The sequence below is a fragment of the Barbus barbus genome, assembly GCF_936440315.1.
Source record: "Barbus barbus genome assembly, chromosome: 43".
Taxonomy (NCBI): Eukaryota; Metazoa; Chordata; class Actinopteri; order Cypriniformes; family Cyprinidae; genus Barbus; species Barbus barbus.
In genome coordinates, this window is record NC_136721.1 from 22,571,221 (window position 1) to 22,591,021 (window position 19,801).

At 37.0% G+C, this 19,801-nt stretch overlaps 1 protein-coding gene across 2 annotated transcripts in view; it reads right to left on the reverse strand.

Annotated features, from left to right (window-relative positions):
* LOC306862778 (protein Shroom3-like) overlaps positions 1 to 18,582 on the reverse strand; it is a 56,506-nt gene extending 37,924 nt beyond the window's left edge. The window contains exons 1-2 of one of the 2 annotated variants that reach the window (XM_079405761.1): positions 17,835 to 18,582; positions 8,668 to 8,822 (exon numbers count right to left, since the gene is read on the reverse strand). In XM_079405761.1, coding sequence (XP_079261887.1) covers positions 8,668 to 8,822; positions 17,835 to 17,981 — 302 coding nt within the window. In that variant the 5' untranslated portion in view covers positions 17,982 to 18,582. Of the gene's footprint in view, positions 1 to 8,667; positions 8,823 to 17,834 lie in introns of those variants that run through there. The other variant, XM_079405764.1, reaches the window with a different exon arrangement.
* Between the last annotated feature and the right edge of the window lie 1,219 nt (positions 18,583 to 19,801).

Sequence of the window (19,801 nt, forward strand, 5' to 3'; positions counted from 1 at the left end):
CCACAACCCACCCTTGATACGCACACACACGCATGTGCACAATATGACACACGTGCAAATGTTTAATTAAACACTGCATAATTAAATCCTAATTTATGATCAATGTCACACACACACACGAAGGCTTTGGTTGCGTTTCACATCTCTGGACCGGTCAGGTAGCATTTTTTTGCAATTAGAGAGGTTTAGCAGTTAGTTTATCTAGATATTTTGCTAACACGTTGCTTAATTAATAATGCTTTGTAACGCACTTTGTAATGCATTGCGTATCATGAATAAGTTAAAATGATTCACAATATCCCGCAATGCATTAAAACACACGACAAACAATTAACAATATGCAATGCATTAAAACACATGACAAACAACCAATTTCAGATCTAACTAGGAATCTACAAATATTAAAATGCATTTTAATTTTGATTGCAATTCTGAAAAGATATAATGCATTACAGCGTACATTATGAATACTTATATAATGCATTATATTTATAGGCCTCAAGTAAAGTTTTACCAAGATTTTTAACTTGGAATAAATTTAAAGATGCAACCACTTGGAAAGGATTTTAGCATGCTAATATTAACAGGACTATCAGCATTCTCAAATCCTCTCGGAGAAGAGTCTGTGCCTCTAATTTCATCTCTTTTCAAACAACAACTCTACAGCCATCAAAGCACCAGTTGTGAAGCAACAAATTTCCCACAATCTAATGCACTGGACCTGACTTCCATTTCTGATTTTTAATATCATTATCTGATCAGAAGGCCAGGAGTTAAAGCATTTAAGACATGTAATAAAAAATTAATGAAAATTCATATACATATATACAACATATCTCAAAAGCTTGATTGCCTGTATTGTAGAAAGCGCTAAACAAATACATTGGACTTGATCTTGAATTGATATGACGTTTATTGTTGCATACTGCATTACTTTTCACATACTATTTTAAAATTTAGCAGGCAGAATATACTGTGCACTATGCAGTAAATTAAGGTGGTATCCATTCCGGACATATCTTGTGTTGTGCCTGTAATTAGTCTTCCAATGAGATGAGAGAGGAGAAAGCAGAGAGAGAGAGAAGTGGGCAGGTGATAGGCGGAGGCTCTTGGCACAAAAGCATCATTTAACAAGACAATGTTAAATATTTACAGCGTTCCTGAGTGTCACGTTGGGACAGGCTATCTGTTTTAGCAGCAAGAAAGGTTTATTTCGTTCTCTCACCCTCATAAAACAGGTTATGAGGGAGAAAACTAAAGAGAGAGGTCTGGAAGAGACTGAACCAGAACTGAAATATGCTGTTCACGGCATGTCAGAATTAATGCAATAAGTTTCTATGATATCCACAGTAATGGTACATCTCTTTTTTTTATGGGTTTTTGTTTAAATGCTTGAAATAAGGTCTATGGTGAACACAAGCTCAAGATATTCTTCTACGACATAAAATACATCAGTGATACCTCACTCGTAAGTTCTTAAGTTTTTAACGTGTTTTAAAATCTAATTGTCTAAATAGGACTACCAAGGTTGTCTGAGACATTAAAGGAACACTCCACTTTTTTTGGCTCGTTTTCCAACTCCCCGAGAGTTAAACAGTTGAGTTTCACCATTTTCGAATCCATTCAGCCGATCTCTGGGTCTGGCGGTAGCACTTTTAGCTTAGCTTAGCATAGATCATTGAATCTAAATGATATTTCGCAGCGCCTGAAAATAATCCCCAGCTATATCATAACTAATTACCTTGCTGGGGACTACTTTCAGGAGCTGCATAATATCATTGCGATATCAATATCGAAACTCTTTGTTCATTTTTGAGCGAGATGCTAACGGTATAATCAATGATCTATGCTAAGCTACGATAAAAGTGCTACCGCCAGACCCGGAGATAGGCTGAATGGATTTGAAAACGTTAAAACGGTAATTCTTGGGTGTTCGAAAATGAGCCTATTTCCAAAAAAAGTGGAGTGTTCCTTTAAACATCACCGCACTGAACAGAAAAACTCATCTCTGCTTTTATGAACTTGCTGTTTTTATATTCACACTCTTGCGAACTAATCTTATTATTCTTAACTATTTAAATAAGGATTGAAAAATATATGACAAAAATAAAGGAATTCAAGATTATCATGAAATGTGTAAGAATCATAAACCTTTGCTGGTCACAGAGCTTATTTTCCGCAATAATTCAAAAGGAAAAATGCAACTGGCTTTTTTTTTTTTTCTTCTGAGGGAACTAACTTGGGGGTTGGCTTACAAAAAACATAAACCCTGCAGCACTTTATAAATAGCAGCATTAGTTTAACAAATGGCGTGAGTTTCAGGTGGAACTACCTCTTTGTCCAACCAAGAGAAGACAAGGGGTGAGTTTGGAAAACCTGTTTGAAAACAGTCATTATTCTGGCAATTCCAATTAATGCCACTAATAAACTACATGCTTCACCTTAACGAAAGAGCAACATCTGTGCAATGTAATCCTTTAGGACAGGACTACACCAAAAAAAATATTCATATGTGCATGCAAAACCACATTACATTAGTGTACATTAGTCAACAAGCACATTAGTCACGAATGGTTATTTCTGCCACTGTGACTCATTGACGTGTTTTACATACCTGTCTGATTCAGCAAACGTCTCTGAATCCTTCATCTAATCTGGACGGAGACCTGATCTCTCCAAGCATTCGCGCGAGATTGAATCAGCCCTCTTAAAAGTTGTTAATCGGCTGTAAGAGGCTTTGGGATTGTTTCTGCTGGACATAAACATCTCCACGGTTTTTTGGACTCCGTAGAGTCTGGGTGGCTCATGGAGTGCCGTGTCAATTGCACATCACCTTAACATCGGAGGGAACTGACGTTATCTGACAGTTTCCTCCTTTGACACACAGTCCCAAGTCCTTTCTCTTGTATAATGCTTCCTGAATGGCAAGGCGATGATGTCATAGGCCACACGGCGACCGTTGCCGGGTCCACCAGAGCTGTTGCTCAGACTAAAGACGGGCTTGTTAGATAAGTCTTTGAGACTTGACTCTGACAGGCAAGAGAGATCACACGAGGCTTGACAGAGTCAACACAGAAAATGACCCCGGGAAGAGGAACTGAAGGTAACCTGGAGTCACCAAGAGTGTGTGTCACTTTCTTTTGTGTTTTCTTTCCCTCCTTCCCACCGCTGACTGACCTCTGGACTCATGTAAATCAACATCCTCCTTCACCAGACTGTGTTTCACCGCTGAGCTTTTAAGACAGCACTCTGTGTATTCTTTATACACTATTGTTCCAAAGTTTTTTATTATATTAGTAGTTCTATTCAGCAAGGATGCATTAAACTGATCGAAAGAAATTACTACACAAGATTTCTATTTCAAATAAATGCTGTTCTTTTGAGCTTTCTATTAATCAAATTATCCTGAAAATATTTTTTTTTATCATGGTTTCCACAAAAATATGAAGCGACAGCTGTTTTCAACATCAAAATTGTTTCTGGAGCAGCAAATCAGCCTATTAGAATGACTTCTGAAGGATCATGCGACTCTGAAGACTGAAGTAATGATGCTGAAAATTCAGATTTGCATCACATGAATCAATTATATTTTAAAATGTATTCAAATAGAAAGCAGTTCTTTGAAATGTAATAATATTTCAAAATATTACTGTTTTTACTGTATTTTTGATCAAATAAATGCAGCCTTGAATGCATCAACTAGTTTTTACTCAGAAGTAGCTATAAAACCTTCCAAACCTGTATGACTTTCTTTCTTCTACTAAATATAAAAGAAGATATTTTCAAAAACATTGGAAACCAAACGATGTTTGATCCCACTGACTTTCACTGTATGGACAAAAAACACGGAGGCATTCCTCAAAATATCTTAAATATCTTTTTTCGTGCTCCACAGAAGAAATAAAGTCATACAGGTTTGAAACCACATCAGGGTGTGTAAATGAGGAGAAATCAGACATTTTTTGGCTGAAGCCTGGAATGAGCCTGAAAACAATGCTGTTTCCCGCCATGCTAAATGACACCATGAAGACGGCCAATCAGATTGTAGCTTCATTTTGAGTTTGCCCTCAATATCTCCTCCCAAAATCTTGTTTCCTTCTTTCACTCTCTGTACCTGGGAGTGGCAATCCCTCTCTTTTCGCATTTCTCCGTGTTCTTTCACCTTTGATCTGGAGTCAGTCTGGGTGAACGTGACACCAACACCGTCCTCACACAAGCAGGTGTGACACAACGCCTCCCATTATAACATCATTAGCCAGGCTGAGAGGGGTGTGTGTTTGAGTCTGTTTGTGTGTGCGCACCTCACTGTGTAAATTGCAGTGTCTGATGTCATTGTCGCCCCATGCCAAAGACTCACACTCGCTCTCGAAATAAGGAGAATACTTTTGGAAACATAGCTTATTTATTTACGGAGTTATTTTTATTTTAAGAATTAAAAGCATGTAATTCATTCATTCATTTAATAAATAAATAAATATTTATTTATTGAGTTATTTTTTTACATGCTGTTTGTTCTTAAAATAAAATGTTTCTGCAAATTTCTCATATTTTTCTAGACTTCTCAACTATGCATTTGCAACTATTTTAAGAAAGGAAAGCATGTAAATAATGAAGAAATAAAAATAACTGAATAAATAAGTAAATATCTACATGCTGTTAATTCTTAAAATAATTGCAACTGCATATTTGTCATTTTCTACATTTTTTACTACAGTTGCATTTATTGTATTTTAAGCATGTAAATTAAAAGCATGTAAATAAATTAATAAAAAAAACTGAATAAAGAAATATTTATTTGCAATTAATTATGATTAATCCAAAAATGTAAAACACAAACGAAATTGAAAGAACGTTTCTGAAGAAAATAGGAGGTGCTTGGTCATGAAATAGCGGATGGTCTTTGTTCAAATGTCTACTTAATAATACTGATGCTCGTCTCAGCAAATACAAATAAAATTATATATATATATATATACACAGTGGTGTGAAAAAGTGTTGGCCCCCTTCCTGATTTTAAATTGTTTTGCATGTTTGTCACACTTTAATGTTTCAGATCATCAAACAAATTGAAATATTAATCAAAGATAACACAAGTAAACACAACATGCAAGTTTTTAAATGAAGGGTTTTTTTTATGAAGGGAAAACAAAATCCAAACCCACATGGCCCTGTGTGAAAAAGACTTATCTACAAATGGCGAAAACATGGAACAGTTTCCCAGGAGTGGCCGGCCGACCAAAATTACCCCAAGAGCGCAGCGACAACTCATCCAAGAGGTCACAAAAGACCCCACAATAACATCTAAAGAACTGCAGGCCTCACTTGCCTCAGTTAAGGTCAGTGTTCATGACTCCACCATAAGAAAGAGACGGGGCAAAAATGGCCTGCATGGCGAAAACCGCTGCTGAGCAAAAAGAACATAAAGCTCGTCTCAGTTTTGCCAGAAAACATCTTGATGATCCCCAAGACTTTTGGGAAAATACTCTGTGGACTGACGAGACAAAAGTTGAACTTTTTGGAAGGTGTGTGTCCCATTACATCTGGCGTAAAAGTAACACAGCATTTCAGAAAAAGAACATCATACCAACAGTAAAATATGGTGGTGGTAGTGTGATGGTCTGGGGCTGTTTTGCTGCTTCAGGACCTGGAAGACTTGCTGTGATAAATGGAAACATGAATTCAGCTGTCTACCAAAAAATCCTGAAGGACAATGTCCGGCCATCTGTTCGTGACCTCAAGCTGAAGCGAACTTGGGTTCTGCAGCAGGACAATGATCCAAAACACACCAGAAAATCCACCTCTGAATGGCTGAAGAAAAACAAAATGAAGACTTTGGAGTGGCCTAGTCAAAGTCCTGACCTGAATCCTATTGAGATGCTGTGGCATGAGCTTAAAAAGGCGGTTCATGCTCGAAAACCCTCCAATGTGGCTGAATTACAACAATTCTGCCAAGAAGAGTGGGCCAAAATTCCTCCACAGCGCTGTAACAGACTCGTTAAAGTTATCGCAAACACTTGATTGCAGTTGCTGCTGCTAAGGGTGGCCCAACCAGTTATTAGGTTTAGGGGGCAAGCACTTTTTCACACAGGGCCATGTGGGTTTGGATTTTGTTTTCCCTTCATAATAAAAACCTTCATTCAAAAACTGCATGTTGCGTTTACTTGTGTTATTTTTGATTAATATTTAAATTTGTTTGATGATCTGAAACATTAAAGTGTGACAAACATGCAACAAAATAAAAAATCAGGAAGGGGGCCAACACTTTTTCACACCACTGTATGTATATTTTTTTACATATTTTTCTAGATTTCTCTCCTATGCAGCAGTGTTTAAAACAACTTTAAACAACTTTAGTTCAAAAATGACAATCCAGTTATCATTTACTGATCCTCATATCATTCAAAACTGTATGGATTTCCTTTTGCTGTGAAACACAAAAGAATATATTTTACAGAATGTCTCCTTTTTGTCCACACAATAAAATGGAAAAGTTCCAATTTTGTTTTTGGATCCCAATAACTTTCACTGTGTAGACAAAATAAGTTGAAAGTCTTCAACATTGTTCCCAACATATAAAATTAATTTCTAAATGTAATGTTAAGCCTTATATACATACGTTTTGAAAACACAAATAAGTGAAGAATCACTTCTAGCCCTGGAAAGCTTTCACAATCATATGTGAATCATCCAGCTGAAGAGTTCTTCAGAACTGCAGCTCTGAACTAATACAGATCACCGTGTACCAGCACTGAAACCACAACACATGCGATGCTGTAAACCACACGGCATTGCTCACTCCTGTGAGAACACAGGCGTCTTTGTGTCGTCAGTGATGCTAGCGCTATGTAACCTATATCTGAGTGTGTGTGTGTGTGTGTGTGAGAGATTCTCTCAGGAGACTAACTCTGCTCAGCCCCGCCCCCTAGAGGCCTCACCATACACATCCACCTGTCACCATGGCAACGCTCCACACCTGCCAGTTTCACCTGTACCTCAGGCCCGTATCATGTGTCCAGCATCGCTCACGTGTGCTCTCAAAACAAGACTCACGCTGGTTAATTGGTTAACAGGCAAGGGATCTAATGGCAGCACCCAGTAAGACAGCATCAGACCCGTATGTGTGTCTTTATCAGAAGCAAAGTGTTTTCTGTTTTTAGTGGTGTTAAACACATCCACCCAACTGCAGTCACATTGATAATGGCAGTGCCAGGCTAGTTTGTGCAGGACCAGTACAGAAAAGCATGACCACATGCAAACTAAACAAACTAAGCAAAAAGGACTGATTGATAAAGCTGAGATAAAGTGAGTATTACCCAGATCTAACAGACCTATGTTTGCATTTCTTATCCTTAATCACATTGTCATGATCATGGCTAAGCATCAGTGCCAAAAAACACTACTAAAGGAATTATGTATAGTGTATAGACAAATATACACCAAGGCTGCATTTATTTGACCAAAAATGCTGTAAAATCTGTAATATTCTGAAATATTATTACAATTTAAAAGAACTGTTTTCTATTGTTTTCAGCATCATTACTCAAGTCTTCAGGGTCACGTGATCCTTCAGAAGTCATTCTAACATGCCGATTTGCAGCTCGGGAAACATTTCTGATGATCATCAATGCTAAGAACAGTTGTGGAGCTTCATATTTTTGTGGAAACTGGTATATTTTTTCAGGATTCTTTGAAAAATCTTACTGATTGAACGCTGTAGGTGTTTCTATTGCAACAGAAATGCAATAAAAGCTCTATAAATAGCTGCAAAACACAATGCCAGGAAAATGCACCGAAATGTGTTTAAAAACCACTGTGTACAACTGTACTGCAATCGCCCACTTCATCTTAGGGATTTTGCATTGGTAAGTGCCATCAGAAAATGTTGAAATCTAGTTAACGTAAACTGTATGGTTAGTAGTACCAAATTAATACAGAATTCAGCAGATGTTCTTCTAAATGTTATGTTCAAACATCAACCAATCAGATTTTTGAGCATGAAATATTTGTTTAATACACCACTGCTCAAGTATGAGTGAGAAGAATGAGGAAAGACTAACAAAGAGCATTTGGAAATGATCAACTAAAAAAAAGCTATTTCAGGATCTACAGCTCAATAAACTATTTTAAATCACCTAAATGGACAAGAATCGATCTTGTCATGCACTACCACTGAATAGTAAGTGGTCAGGAAGATTTTGTTTAAGAGATTCATACTTTTATTCAGCAACAAGTGACAGTAAATTCTGTTCTTTTGAATCTCTTTTTTTTATCAAAAAATTAAAAATCCTATAAGTATCAGTTTCCACAAAAATATGAAGCAGCACAACTGTTTTCAACACTGACAATAATAAGAAATGTTTCCTAAGCAGCAAATGATTTCTGAAGGATCATGTGACTGAAGACTGGAGTAATGATGCTGAGAATTCAGCTTTGCATCACAGGAATAAATCTAATTTTACAATATATTCAAATAGAAAACACTTATTATAAACTGTAATAATATTTCACAATTTTACAGTTTATTTGAAAAAAAAAAAGCAGCCTTGGTGAGCAGAAGAGACTTCTTTCAAAAATCTTACTGACCCCAAAATGAACAGTAGTGTATCAAAAAAACAAATAACAGCCCCAGAGCATTATAGGACAGAAGTGGGCTGCTTTTGGTCTTACCTTCGCACAGTGAGCCGCAGCGTTTTGTACGATCCTTTAACAAGAGATATGGCCTCCTGCCTCCACCCGCTCAACTCCACCTCATTAATAACGACCACCTCGTCTCCGGCCTGCAGGGGGTGCTGCAACTGAGACGCCTTCCCGCCCTCCTCTACCTGCGGGACGTTAAGAAAACACACACAAACAGACCGTGAGCGCTCTGTGCGGTAACAGATAGAGGCTACGAGGGCTCCACAAACTAAATTAAAACCACATGGACGCTCAGAGCCCCCAGTAAAACCCACCCAGAATTCAAAGAATGTTTTCTTTGGACCTTTACGCCTACACATTCGCAGAGTCTCTAGACACTAATATTTTGGTCACACAATCTCTTGTCCGGGTCGGACGGAGGATGGAGTCCCACGTTACAGAAAGCTCAGCAGCATCCAGACAACATAATGTCATTGTGCACCTGAGAGGACTCCATTCACTCTTTTACAGCTCCTAAACAATACACAGAGCACAGGGCATTATTCACGCACAGGAAATGTAATGTTTAGATATTGCAAACACAAAGAAACCTCTGTAAATCCCTAGTAGCATCTCACTGTGGACAAAGAAAGACAGAATTGGTTCGATAAGATCGGCTAATGCACTCTTTTCTTGAACTCTTGAAAGCAGGTACTGGGTGCTTCAGGCATAATTGTTTTGATGACGGATCTCCAATTCGCTATAAAGAAAAGTCCTGTGGTGTGACGGTAAAATATTCCCGCTGGAAACCGATGTGTTTATGTACATGTGACAACAACAATTCAGAGGAATGGTCTGCATTTGTGTGGTCTTGTGATTTGTGTCAAAGAAGTTTAAATAGAGTTTCTAGAAATAACACTCTTTGGAATTTCTTGTAACTATATTTAGATACATTTAATGCTATTTTTACCTTAGCTTAAGTGTCTCAATGGAATTTTTTTTTAAAGAATGTGTTCAAGAAATAATCAACATCTTTTGATGGTTCTGGAATAACAAATGGTTCCTCCCAGTTAGTTATTTTTAACTAAAAGTATTAAAAAAAATGGTCATTAATTGAAATAAAACTGAAAAACAACTAAAGAAATATATTAGATGAAAAACCTAAACTTAAAAAAGAAATATTGCCCTGACAACTAACTGAAATAAAATAAGTTGAAGTGCTAAAATTACTAAAATTAAAACTGAAATAAAAAAAGAAAGCTAAATTATAAATTATTTTAAAAACTAACAAAAAAAAAAAAAAAATTACAAAAGCACAAAAAATTAAGATAAAAATAATAAGATAATAGCAAAATAAAATAATAAAAAATAAAAAATAAATAAACTAAATTTAAACAAAATTTAAGATGAAAATAAAGTTTAAGAAAGTAATAAAATGACAAAAGCAAAAAAACAAAATACTAAAGTTGAAACTAAAATTAAGTTTGAACTGATGAAATGGCAAAAGCACGAAATTGCAAAAAATGTAAATAAAAAATAAAAATGTAAAAACAAATAATATTAACAAAACATTAATAAATGCCATTAGTATATAAATGATAAATGCGTTCCAGGACCAAAAAGCATGTAGAAACTGATCCTGTAAATTCTCATACTCATACCATCTTTGATAGCACTAGTTGGAAAAAAACAAACATAATTAGTCAAAACAATTAGTCTGCATAAAGCAAACCACAAACTGTGAGTCATCAGCTTTTTGCTTTAGTTCTGAGAATAAAATAATAATAATAATAACTGAAATTTAAACTTGAAAACTACTGAAATAAAAGAAAACTTGCTAAAATTACTAAAACAATTTAAAGCTATACAGAAATAAACTAATAAAATTGACAAAAGCACATAGCAAAAATACTAAAACAATAATTATTACTAAATATTCAAATAATAAAATATATTAATAATAAAAAAATAAAAATTATTATATTTAATAATTATATTTATAATAATTACTCAAATAAAAAACACTTAAGTTGAAGTACTAAAATTGCTAAAATTAAAATAAAGCTAAGTAGAAATATAAAAAAAGGAAAATAAAAATAACAAATGCATGTAACAAAATTTGTAAAATATTAAAAATATAATTCAAAATATTATACTGTAATGGAACATAAATTATACTAAAGTAACACTGAACTTTTGGCACGGACCATGCAAACTTAGCCTAGACACATGACCTGTTGGATATCGCCATATATTTCAGCTTCCCAAACAACCATAAGCCGTTGTAATTGACTTTGGATAAAAAGAGCCTGCTAAATGATTAACAACCAATAAAACCAAAACATACAGGTGGACACCCAAGTGATTTCTACCAGAGAATAAGATTCGACCTCTGGTTTATTGTTAGCATTCCTTAACAGCCGACCAATCAGTGCCAAACAAAATAAGTCCTTCAGGAAGCCTTTTCAAAATAACATGCAGAACAAACTAGCATTTCATTCTCCTTCTAAAGACGCGCATTTGGAAATGCCCCCCAATTGTCTGTCGTTTCCTGTTAAAACCTGTCTTTCGTCTGGCTCTTTCCTGACGACGCTCGCTCTCAAAAGCCTGCCGTGAGCCGCTTCCTCGCAGCATTCAAATCACGCCATATTCAGAATAATTGTACGAGCAAGCATGTCTTCTCTTTCACCGGTTATTGAGCGTAAAGCCGGGTGTCTCAAAGAAAAGACGGCTAGCGGAGATTTACTTAACACTCGGCCTCAGGGCCATCAATAGGAGTGTTTAATTGTGGATGTGCTGCCAAGCCAGTGACAATGAACCCATTAATATGTACCTGAACAAAGCGTCTAATTCTCCTAACCTTATTTTAACCCCCGACTTCCTGGGGTTCAGGTCGCTCTTAGCTCGTCTTCTATTGCCTCCACACTGTAAACAACACGGCGCATTCTGAAACGGACGAATAAAAGAGCAGCTCCACAGAAGAGGCTGAATCAGTATTCAGGACTACGTAAAGTACGGTTGGAATTTCTATGTAGGTTTTTTTTTTTGATCATCTCTCTTCTTTTGTTGTTTTCCAGGCTCTTGCGAATTCCGCCGCTGACATTCCGCTCTCTCTGTTGGGTCTTTGCCAGAGGCCTGGGCTTTATCCTGCTCTCAAGGAGAAGATGAAGGGGTACGGACAGTGTGGGGGGTCAGAGAGAGAAGAAGAGATGTTTGGAATAAGATAAAACCGCTGCATATTATTCTGAGTGGCATATTATTCATGCTGTTTTTGCAGTATGCAGTAAATATCAGGGTTTGGGAAGCTAATTTGACAGATACAAGCTATCTGTAGTAGTAGTAGTACTAGTTCAACTACAGTGCAGCGAGTGGAGACATTTTTTAAATATATCAATAAAATATATTATCTTATGCTACTGTTCAAAAGAAGTACAATTACTTAGCAAGAATGCATTAAATTGATCAAAAGTGATGAAGGCATTCATGATGCTACAAAAGATTTTTATTTCAAACAAATGCTGTTTTTTTTTACTTTCTATTTATCAAAAGGGATAGTTCACACAAAAATGGACAGTCGATCACCATTCACTGGCATTATAAAGCTTTTTTTAATATATCTCCAACTGTATTCATCTGAAAGGAAAATTGAGGGTGAGTAAATCATGGGGTAATTTTCATTTTTGGGTGAACTATCTATCCTTGAAAACATTTATCAAAACAATTCAACAAAAATTAAGTATCAAATTTCAGACAGAAATTAAGGCTGCATGCCAAATTACATCCTGCTTATTACTATGTATTTGGAAGTATGCACTTTGCTGGTACACTACTGTTGAAAAGCTTTTTTTCTAAAGAACTGAATATTTTCACTGTCAGTAAAGACATTTAAAATTTCAAATAAATGCTGTTCTTTTGAACTTTCTAAAGAAATGCATCACTGTTTTCACAAAAAAACAGTAAATAATATTCAGCAAATATTAACCATTTTCCACATTGGTGGTGATAAGAAATGTTTCTTAAGCAGTAAATCAGCATATTAAAATGATTTCTGAAGGATCATGTGACACTGAAGACTGGAGGAATGATGCTGAAAATTCAGCTGCGCATCACAGGAATAAATACATTTTAAAATATATTCACACAGAAGAGAGTTATTTTAAAAAGGTAATAATATTTAAACATATTACTGTATTGTTTAGCAAATAAATGCAGCCTCAGTGAAACTTAAAAAAAAACATTGTCGATGCAGTTGCATCATGATATCACTGACCCCTTGTACTGTTACTGTATGCATTTGCATGTATATATTAGCACATATCCAACTGCATTTACTTAAAATTAACATTCGCATAATTAACTTTTAGGTTCATACACTGAACCCATTTTCTACAAGTAAAAAAACAAAAAAAATTGAAAGTATCACAAATGCCTTCCATATTATTCTAAAAAGCATGACAAAAATCAATGCACTTACAATTTTAATCTTGCATACTATTTAGGACAGATCACATACGAATTGGGATACAGCCAGGCAGATTCATCCACCAGTAGTTACTGGTGTTGACAATGCCCCACACACACACACACACACACACACACACTCTCCCATCTCTCTCAAGAGCAGATCTGAGTGTGAGGCGCTGAAAGAAACCCATCGGTGACATTTACACCCCCCATAAGACCCGAGACTTCGCTCTATCTCTCCCTCTCACCCTTTCGTCCGTCACTGTCCCTCTGTATTACTCCTCTGTCTCACTCCCCAGATAAGAGCAGCTCTCAAGGCCTATAGCTCCTCTTCATCCTTCCTTCTTATCTCCGGTTTCGTCCGGGCGTCTTAACCGCGCTCCAGGGCCGTATTGTTGCCGTGGTAATGGTGACAAGCTCTTAAAGAGGGAGTGAAGGGCCACGGCTGTTGTTTGCGTCCTGCTCACTATTCAGCACAACACACTTCACAGCTCACTATGACACACAACACACTACTCACCATTGAAAACAAGACACTGCTCTACAGCACGCAACAGAAAGCACGCTATTCAGCGCAACACACATTACTGCACAAAAGAACTACATCAGACCAAAACCGCAGCAGTATGCTAGCTCACGCTCACGGGACAAACTACAGGCAGATGAAGTACGTCTCCTGTTGAGACAAGTACAGTATGCAGTACCTTTGACATACTGTCTTCAATGTACTATGACTTTGGACTACTTAACCCTAATCTTGCATGCTATTTAGGACGAATACAATGTAAACCTTGGTGCAGCCAAAGGTTTTATTCAATCTGGATGTGAATTACGTGATCTTTGATTTCAGGATAGACTAAATGTGCTGTGGTATACAGTCCCAAATTACACTTTTAGGGTCGGACGGTGGGTGTACGGTGCACAGATCCTCATGTTTTGGAAACATCTGTTTCCAAGCAGAAAACATCATTGTAATCAATTCCTGTTTATGCAGTTGAACATAACAGGTACTGTATATACAAACGCAGGAGAGCGCAGGCTATGGGATCCCATTGTCATGGCAGCAGCAAATCCACAAACTATCTGGATATTTTGTGTTGTTTTTCTGAGAGGCTAGAGAGATTGGAGTCGGGCAGCAGAGGACATTACTCAAGACCAGAAATCCAGACAACCAAATAAGGCAGGACGGGGATCTCCTCTGCTTTTGCCTGTTTCCATCCAAGAATTACTCCCTCTTTAGAAAAAAACCCACCTTCCAAACAAATAGAGGCATGCATTTTAAATCAAATTAACCTTTCATTTCAAGTTGTAAACCTAAAATTTGGAACAAGGTTCACTTAACCAATAAAACACAGGTATACACTCTTAAAAAGTGGTTTACGTTGTTTTTTAGTAGTACTTTGATCTCCACAAAGATTTTTAATTCTCAAATTCTCTAGTTTCATGTAGCCTATGTACCGATGCTCCAAAAATCTAGAAACCAAAACAATGATCTGAAGAACCTTTAATATCAATCTCCAAAGAACTAGTAGCAACTTGTTTTTTCCCCCAAAAACAATCATTATTGAGTCCATGCAAACCACACTTAATCTCATGACTGTAGAAATGGGATAAATGATGCAAGTAAAACCCCAGGAAATTACTCGCTGTTTAAAAACACACCTCCAAACAAATACAGTCAAGAATTTTAATCAAATTAACTTTTATATCAAGTTGTAAATTAAAAATTTTGAATGTTCACTTAACCAATAAAATACAGGTATATACTCTTAAAAAAAAATGGTTTTATACTGCTTTAAATGGAACTTTTAAGCACCACAAATTCTCTGGTTTCATGTATGCATCGATGCTTCAAAAAATCTAGAAACCAAAACACTGATCTGAAGAACTTAGAATATCAGTTTCCAAAGAACGAGGTAGCAACTTAAGGATTTTTGCCAAAAACAATAATTCTTGTGTCCACGAAAACCACACTAAAGCTCATGACAATAGAAATGGGATAAATTACACAATTAAAACCCCAAGACAGTTGAGTCTGGGGAAATTAATATTCCTACATGAGATCTGCCAGGATTAGTCACAAAACCATTTCAGCGATTTTTCTTCCATTTCAGGATTGCAAGCACCTGCTGAACTTCATGTCGAGTTTAATTATATTATTTTTTCTTTCCCAGAAAACAAGTGTAGTTCCCCCTCATTGATCATCGGCTGTCTACCACTGACATCCTGCTGCTTGCTGACTTTGGACTGGCGTGATTCAAGGGTTCGTAATCTCTTGTTCAGCTAAAACTCACACATACACGCTCACAAACACAGGCATGGCAGGAAAGTGATAAAACTCTTAAGGGAAATGTGTTTAACCCCTGCTATGCCAACAATTAGTCTCCATTATTCTTCAGAGATAAAGCCCTACCTCCTCTGGGTCAACTATGACAGAATATCCATACATTTATGTCATATATGAAGTAAAAGAGAATAAAGTAGTAATTCTCCTGTGAGGCCTAATCTAGGTGTTTCACTCTCTGGGATGTAGTCATTTCATTCCCATTTGTCTCCCTGACTTGCAGTGCACTGATTAGCCAACATGACTGATCAGTGCTGATCCACTATAGTGCAAAAGAGGTCATTCTGATCACAAGATCGGGGATTAACCACCAGTTTGCAGTCAGCACTGACACTTCAGACCTGAATAGATGAATCCATTCAGATAAATAAGACCGAATTTCAAAATTTGTCACCAAGCCCCATAGAAAACACCAGATTTACATTAGAATGCCTTTCCATTAGAAACGTGCAAACTTTATTATAAGCTTCATTGCAATTGCTTATTTGTAATAAGTTTATGACTAGATAAGCCTATTGCTTCTGTTGGTTTTCTTTCTTGCTGGGAAGGAAATGAGTTATGTTTCCTGTTTCCAAAGTAAAAAGTACATGGGTCTGGAATCTCCAATTAATTCTCCATAAAAAAAATGACCTAATAATACACTAGCAAGAAAATCATCACTCTAACTACTGCTAACACTTAGGGTTAGTGACTTGAAGTGTACAAGCAAATACCCCGCTTTTGATACAAACTTGAATGATACTTCAAATTTAGATTTTTTTTGCAACAGGTGGAAACTATCTCATAAACACATATTTAAAGAGGGACCCAAGCCATCTAGTGATGAGAATATCAGAGACTTCTAGGTTACATTACCAAACTTTTGACAAAATTTTGTCAAAAAAGCCCAATGTCTATTGTCAACAGTGTAGCGATGTAAGGACAACCCACATAAAAATCACTTTCAAACTAAGCAGATTTCTATTTGTCAACGTGGCAAATACACATGACCAATTTGATCCTGTGGAGAAATCTTTCGCCCTCACACATAATTTGTCATTGTGGGGATTCCTATTAAAATGACTGGATTTCGCCAATGAAAAATTGCTGAATAGAAGTAAATGTGACCACAACTTTACCTAGAACCTAGCAACCACCCAGAAACGCCTAGCAACACATTAAAAACCAAATTTGCCCACCAAAGCATCTTGAGCTTTACAGAACTACAATGGATTCAAGCATTCTGATGCCTATTATTTTCTATCCTCGGGCTCCAGCCGTGTGGGAGAATTCAACAGGATCATGTGAAACTGTTTTATGAATGTAGCAGGTCAAAATCTGTTACTCACACTGGTCTGGATGTCACACCAAGAATCTGACCCTGTACTCAGCAATTATAGTCTAGATGCCTGAAGGACGCTCCCTCTCATTAAGAAGTGTGTGTGACATACGGACCCTAGGGTCTGCACTGCACCTTAAGTGACCTTCATATCTGAAATCCATACCATGAGATATATTTCAATGAATGCATTATTTGAATATATAATATGAACTTTACACGTAAAAAACACAGTGGCCCCAAAATGTATTTGGACACTTGAAATTTCATTGCATTTGAAATGCAGTATCAAACTAGGCAGCATCTGCAAACAGGATATATATTCTCAGAACTAACGAAAGTCACTTTTCAGTGCTATTTTTTACAACGACTTTTAATCTGACTGGTTTAGTGGATGCAAGAACCATAATTTTGCCAATTAGAACATCATGGTGGATCAACATTAATCAATCAGAATGATTGGGAAAGGGCCAGAGTTCAGTGAGGTCTAGGTTAAGTGGCTTGTACACATCAACCTATCATTTCCCTCAGGTTTAGAAGTAGTTAATGGTTGGGGTTAAGTAAGTGTAGGACTATGATTGTTTGATAAACCTGTTGTTGGTGTTGATCCAAAGACCAGCAACGTCACCGTGACCAATAAGATCACAGGTGTCCACACCAAAATAATCCCAACCACAGGTGTAGTCATCACATTAACCACATCTATAGACACATCCCACTAACATTTAATATAAATGCTAAAATACTGTTTTTCTTCATTTTAAACCGTGTAATAGTGATTAAACGTTCTTTATGTGAAACGTTTTGCTTGAAAAGTTGCCACTTGGTTTGACATTTTGTTATCTAATGCAATGACATTTCAAACATTTTAAGTGTGATTTAAGTGTTCAAATACACTCTGGCATCTTACATTCACAATTCCCATTCACTTCCAGCCACAAAGCATGGATCCCTCATTGTGTTTCTGTCTGGTGTATAAAATAACATGCTGACTGACACATTCTGACCCTTTGAGGGCTGAAGCTGTTATATTCAGGTGACAGACACAAACATGTATCATGTGAAAGACAGGTGAGAAAGGTGATACTTTACCTTCGATATGATTAACGGCTCGTCGTGCTCAAGCCCACCTTTGAGCGTGAAACCCCAGGGCGCTCCACCCTGCAACTGAGCCTCGACGAACACCAGCTTTCCCTTTTGGATCACGACACTGTTGCTGCCTGGAAAACTATTATCCATCGCTGGAATGTTGTGGGAAAGAATGGACGAGGTCGTCCCTTAACTTTAGTTACTCAGTCAACCAATATACTCCGTCCAAGGATGTTTCTTCTCAGTCAAAACTTTAATGATATGATGGGTCATTTCCTCGAATTACTTCATTCGGGATCGCAGGGTAATAATGTAACAATCTACCTTACATCCCTACCTGCCAGTCCTATTGAAGGAACGACACCACAACTTTTCCAACCTTTCAAAAAAATGTACATTTGCAAATAAGCAGTCAAATCTGATATGGTGTACCACTTTTCCAGGCAGTTGTCTCACTTTTAAACTCTGTTTGTCAGCCCTTGCTCGCTTCCGACTTCATTTTTACATCACAATAGAATTTGATTCATTTCAGTGCGTCCGCAGAAACACCGAGCGGCGAGCGCGCAGACTCCTGTCGGGAAGGAAACAGTTCCAAAATCATCGAATCAGTGCCAACCCGCGTTTCAGCTTTTAAAATACATGGTTTTCAAGTTGTCTTTTCTTGTTGATGCGCTGAAACTCTCCGCAGCCATGGATGAGGGAGTCTGTGGTCGACCCCCCTCTCCACCAAACTCCAGTCCATCGGAATGGTGGCGCGCATGCGCGAACCGTGCAATCCCAAAATCACGTACTGTGGTGCCTGTGACCGAAACTGGCTGACATAATGCAGTCAAATCACCACCTTGTCCTCCTACATCATGCTGGGAAAACATACAAACCGACTCTTATAACAAGTCTGGTCAAGTCACCCAATTCATATTTGGAAGTAGCATATTTTGCACGCACTCTGCTTTCCTGTCTCTCATGGCGCTTAGGTGTAGCAAAATACAGTAACACTCATGAATACATTTGACTGAATCCTTACCCTTAAGGGAGTGGATATCAAGTTTTCTCGCCTCCGCAATTTTTTACCCAATCACGAACACCCTCTACGTGTCAATCATTTTGCGCGTTCAGGTTTGCTGACATGAGGTTCTTTTGTGGGCGGGGCTTTGAACAAAGAGCGTGTGGTTGCACGGATTGGAGTTCTTTAATCGTGGAGTCATTTTGTAGGCGTTCCTTTTAATGACGTCATTTTCTCTCATATCGGTCGATAATTTATCTGTCCGATAAATATCCCTACTTTTTAGAATAGCAGTTTCCCATTAAATCTTAAAATAAGTCCTGTGTTTAACATTAGTCAAAAGACTATGTTTTGTTCTATAACCAGAATACCTCAAATATAACTGTAATTTGTTATACATATTTTTGAATCATAAATTGAAATGTTATTTTAAAAACTGACTCAGAAATGCATTTTTTTTTCTAGCTTTTGGGAACTGTTCATTGCTTCTGGCAGATTTTAGCAAAATGTCTGAAATCATTTGCAATCACAATGCAATGGGTCTAAACCTGTGACAGTGAAGTTATGTGTCTTGTGTTGTTTAAAGTTAACTGATGATCCACAGTGAATCAGTTTGCTTTAAATATAAAACAGATGTCTAACTTTTGCCCACATTTTGGGGTGTTAGAGCAAAAGCATCTGGAAATGTAAAAATGTAATTCAAAAGTTGAAGATACATGAGTTTTATTTAATTCGTCTTTATTAAAACGGATTTAGACTTTCAAATTGATATACTGACAATTTTATTCAAAATGATGTTGCCATTGTAAAGTAGGAACAGCTGGAGAACCATGGTAAATATGTCATTTATATTAATTCTGGCCAACCTGTTTTCACTTGTCTCTACCAGCAGCTGCTGCAAGACCTGACCTCTATTGTAAATTAAATAACACTCCCACGGGGCAAGCTTTACGCATATTTTATTTTG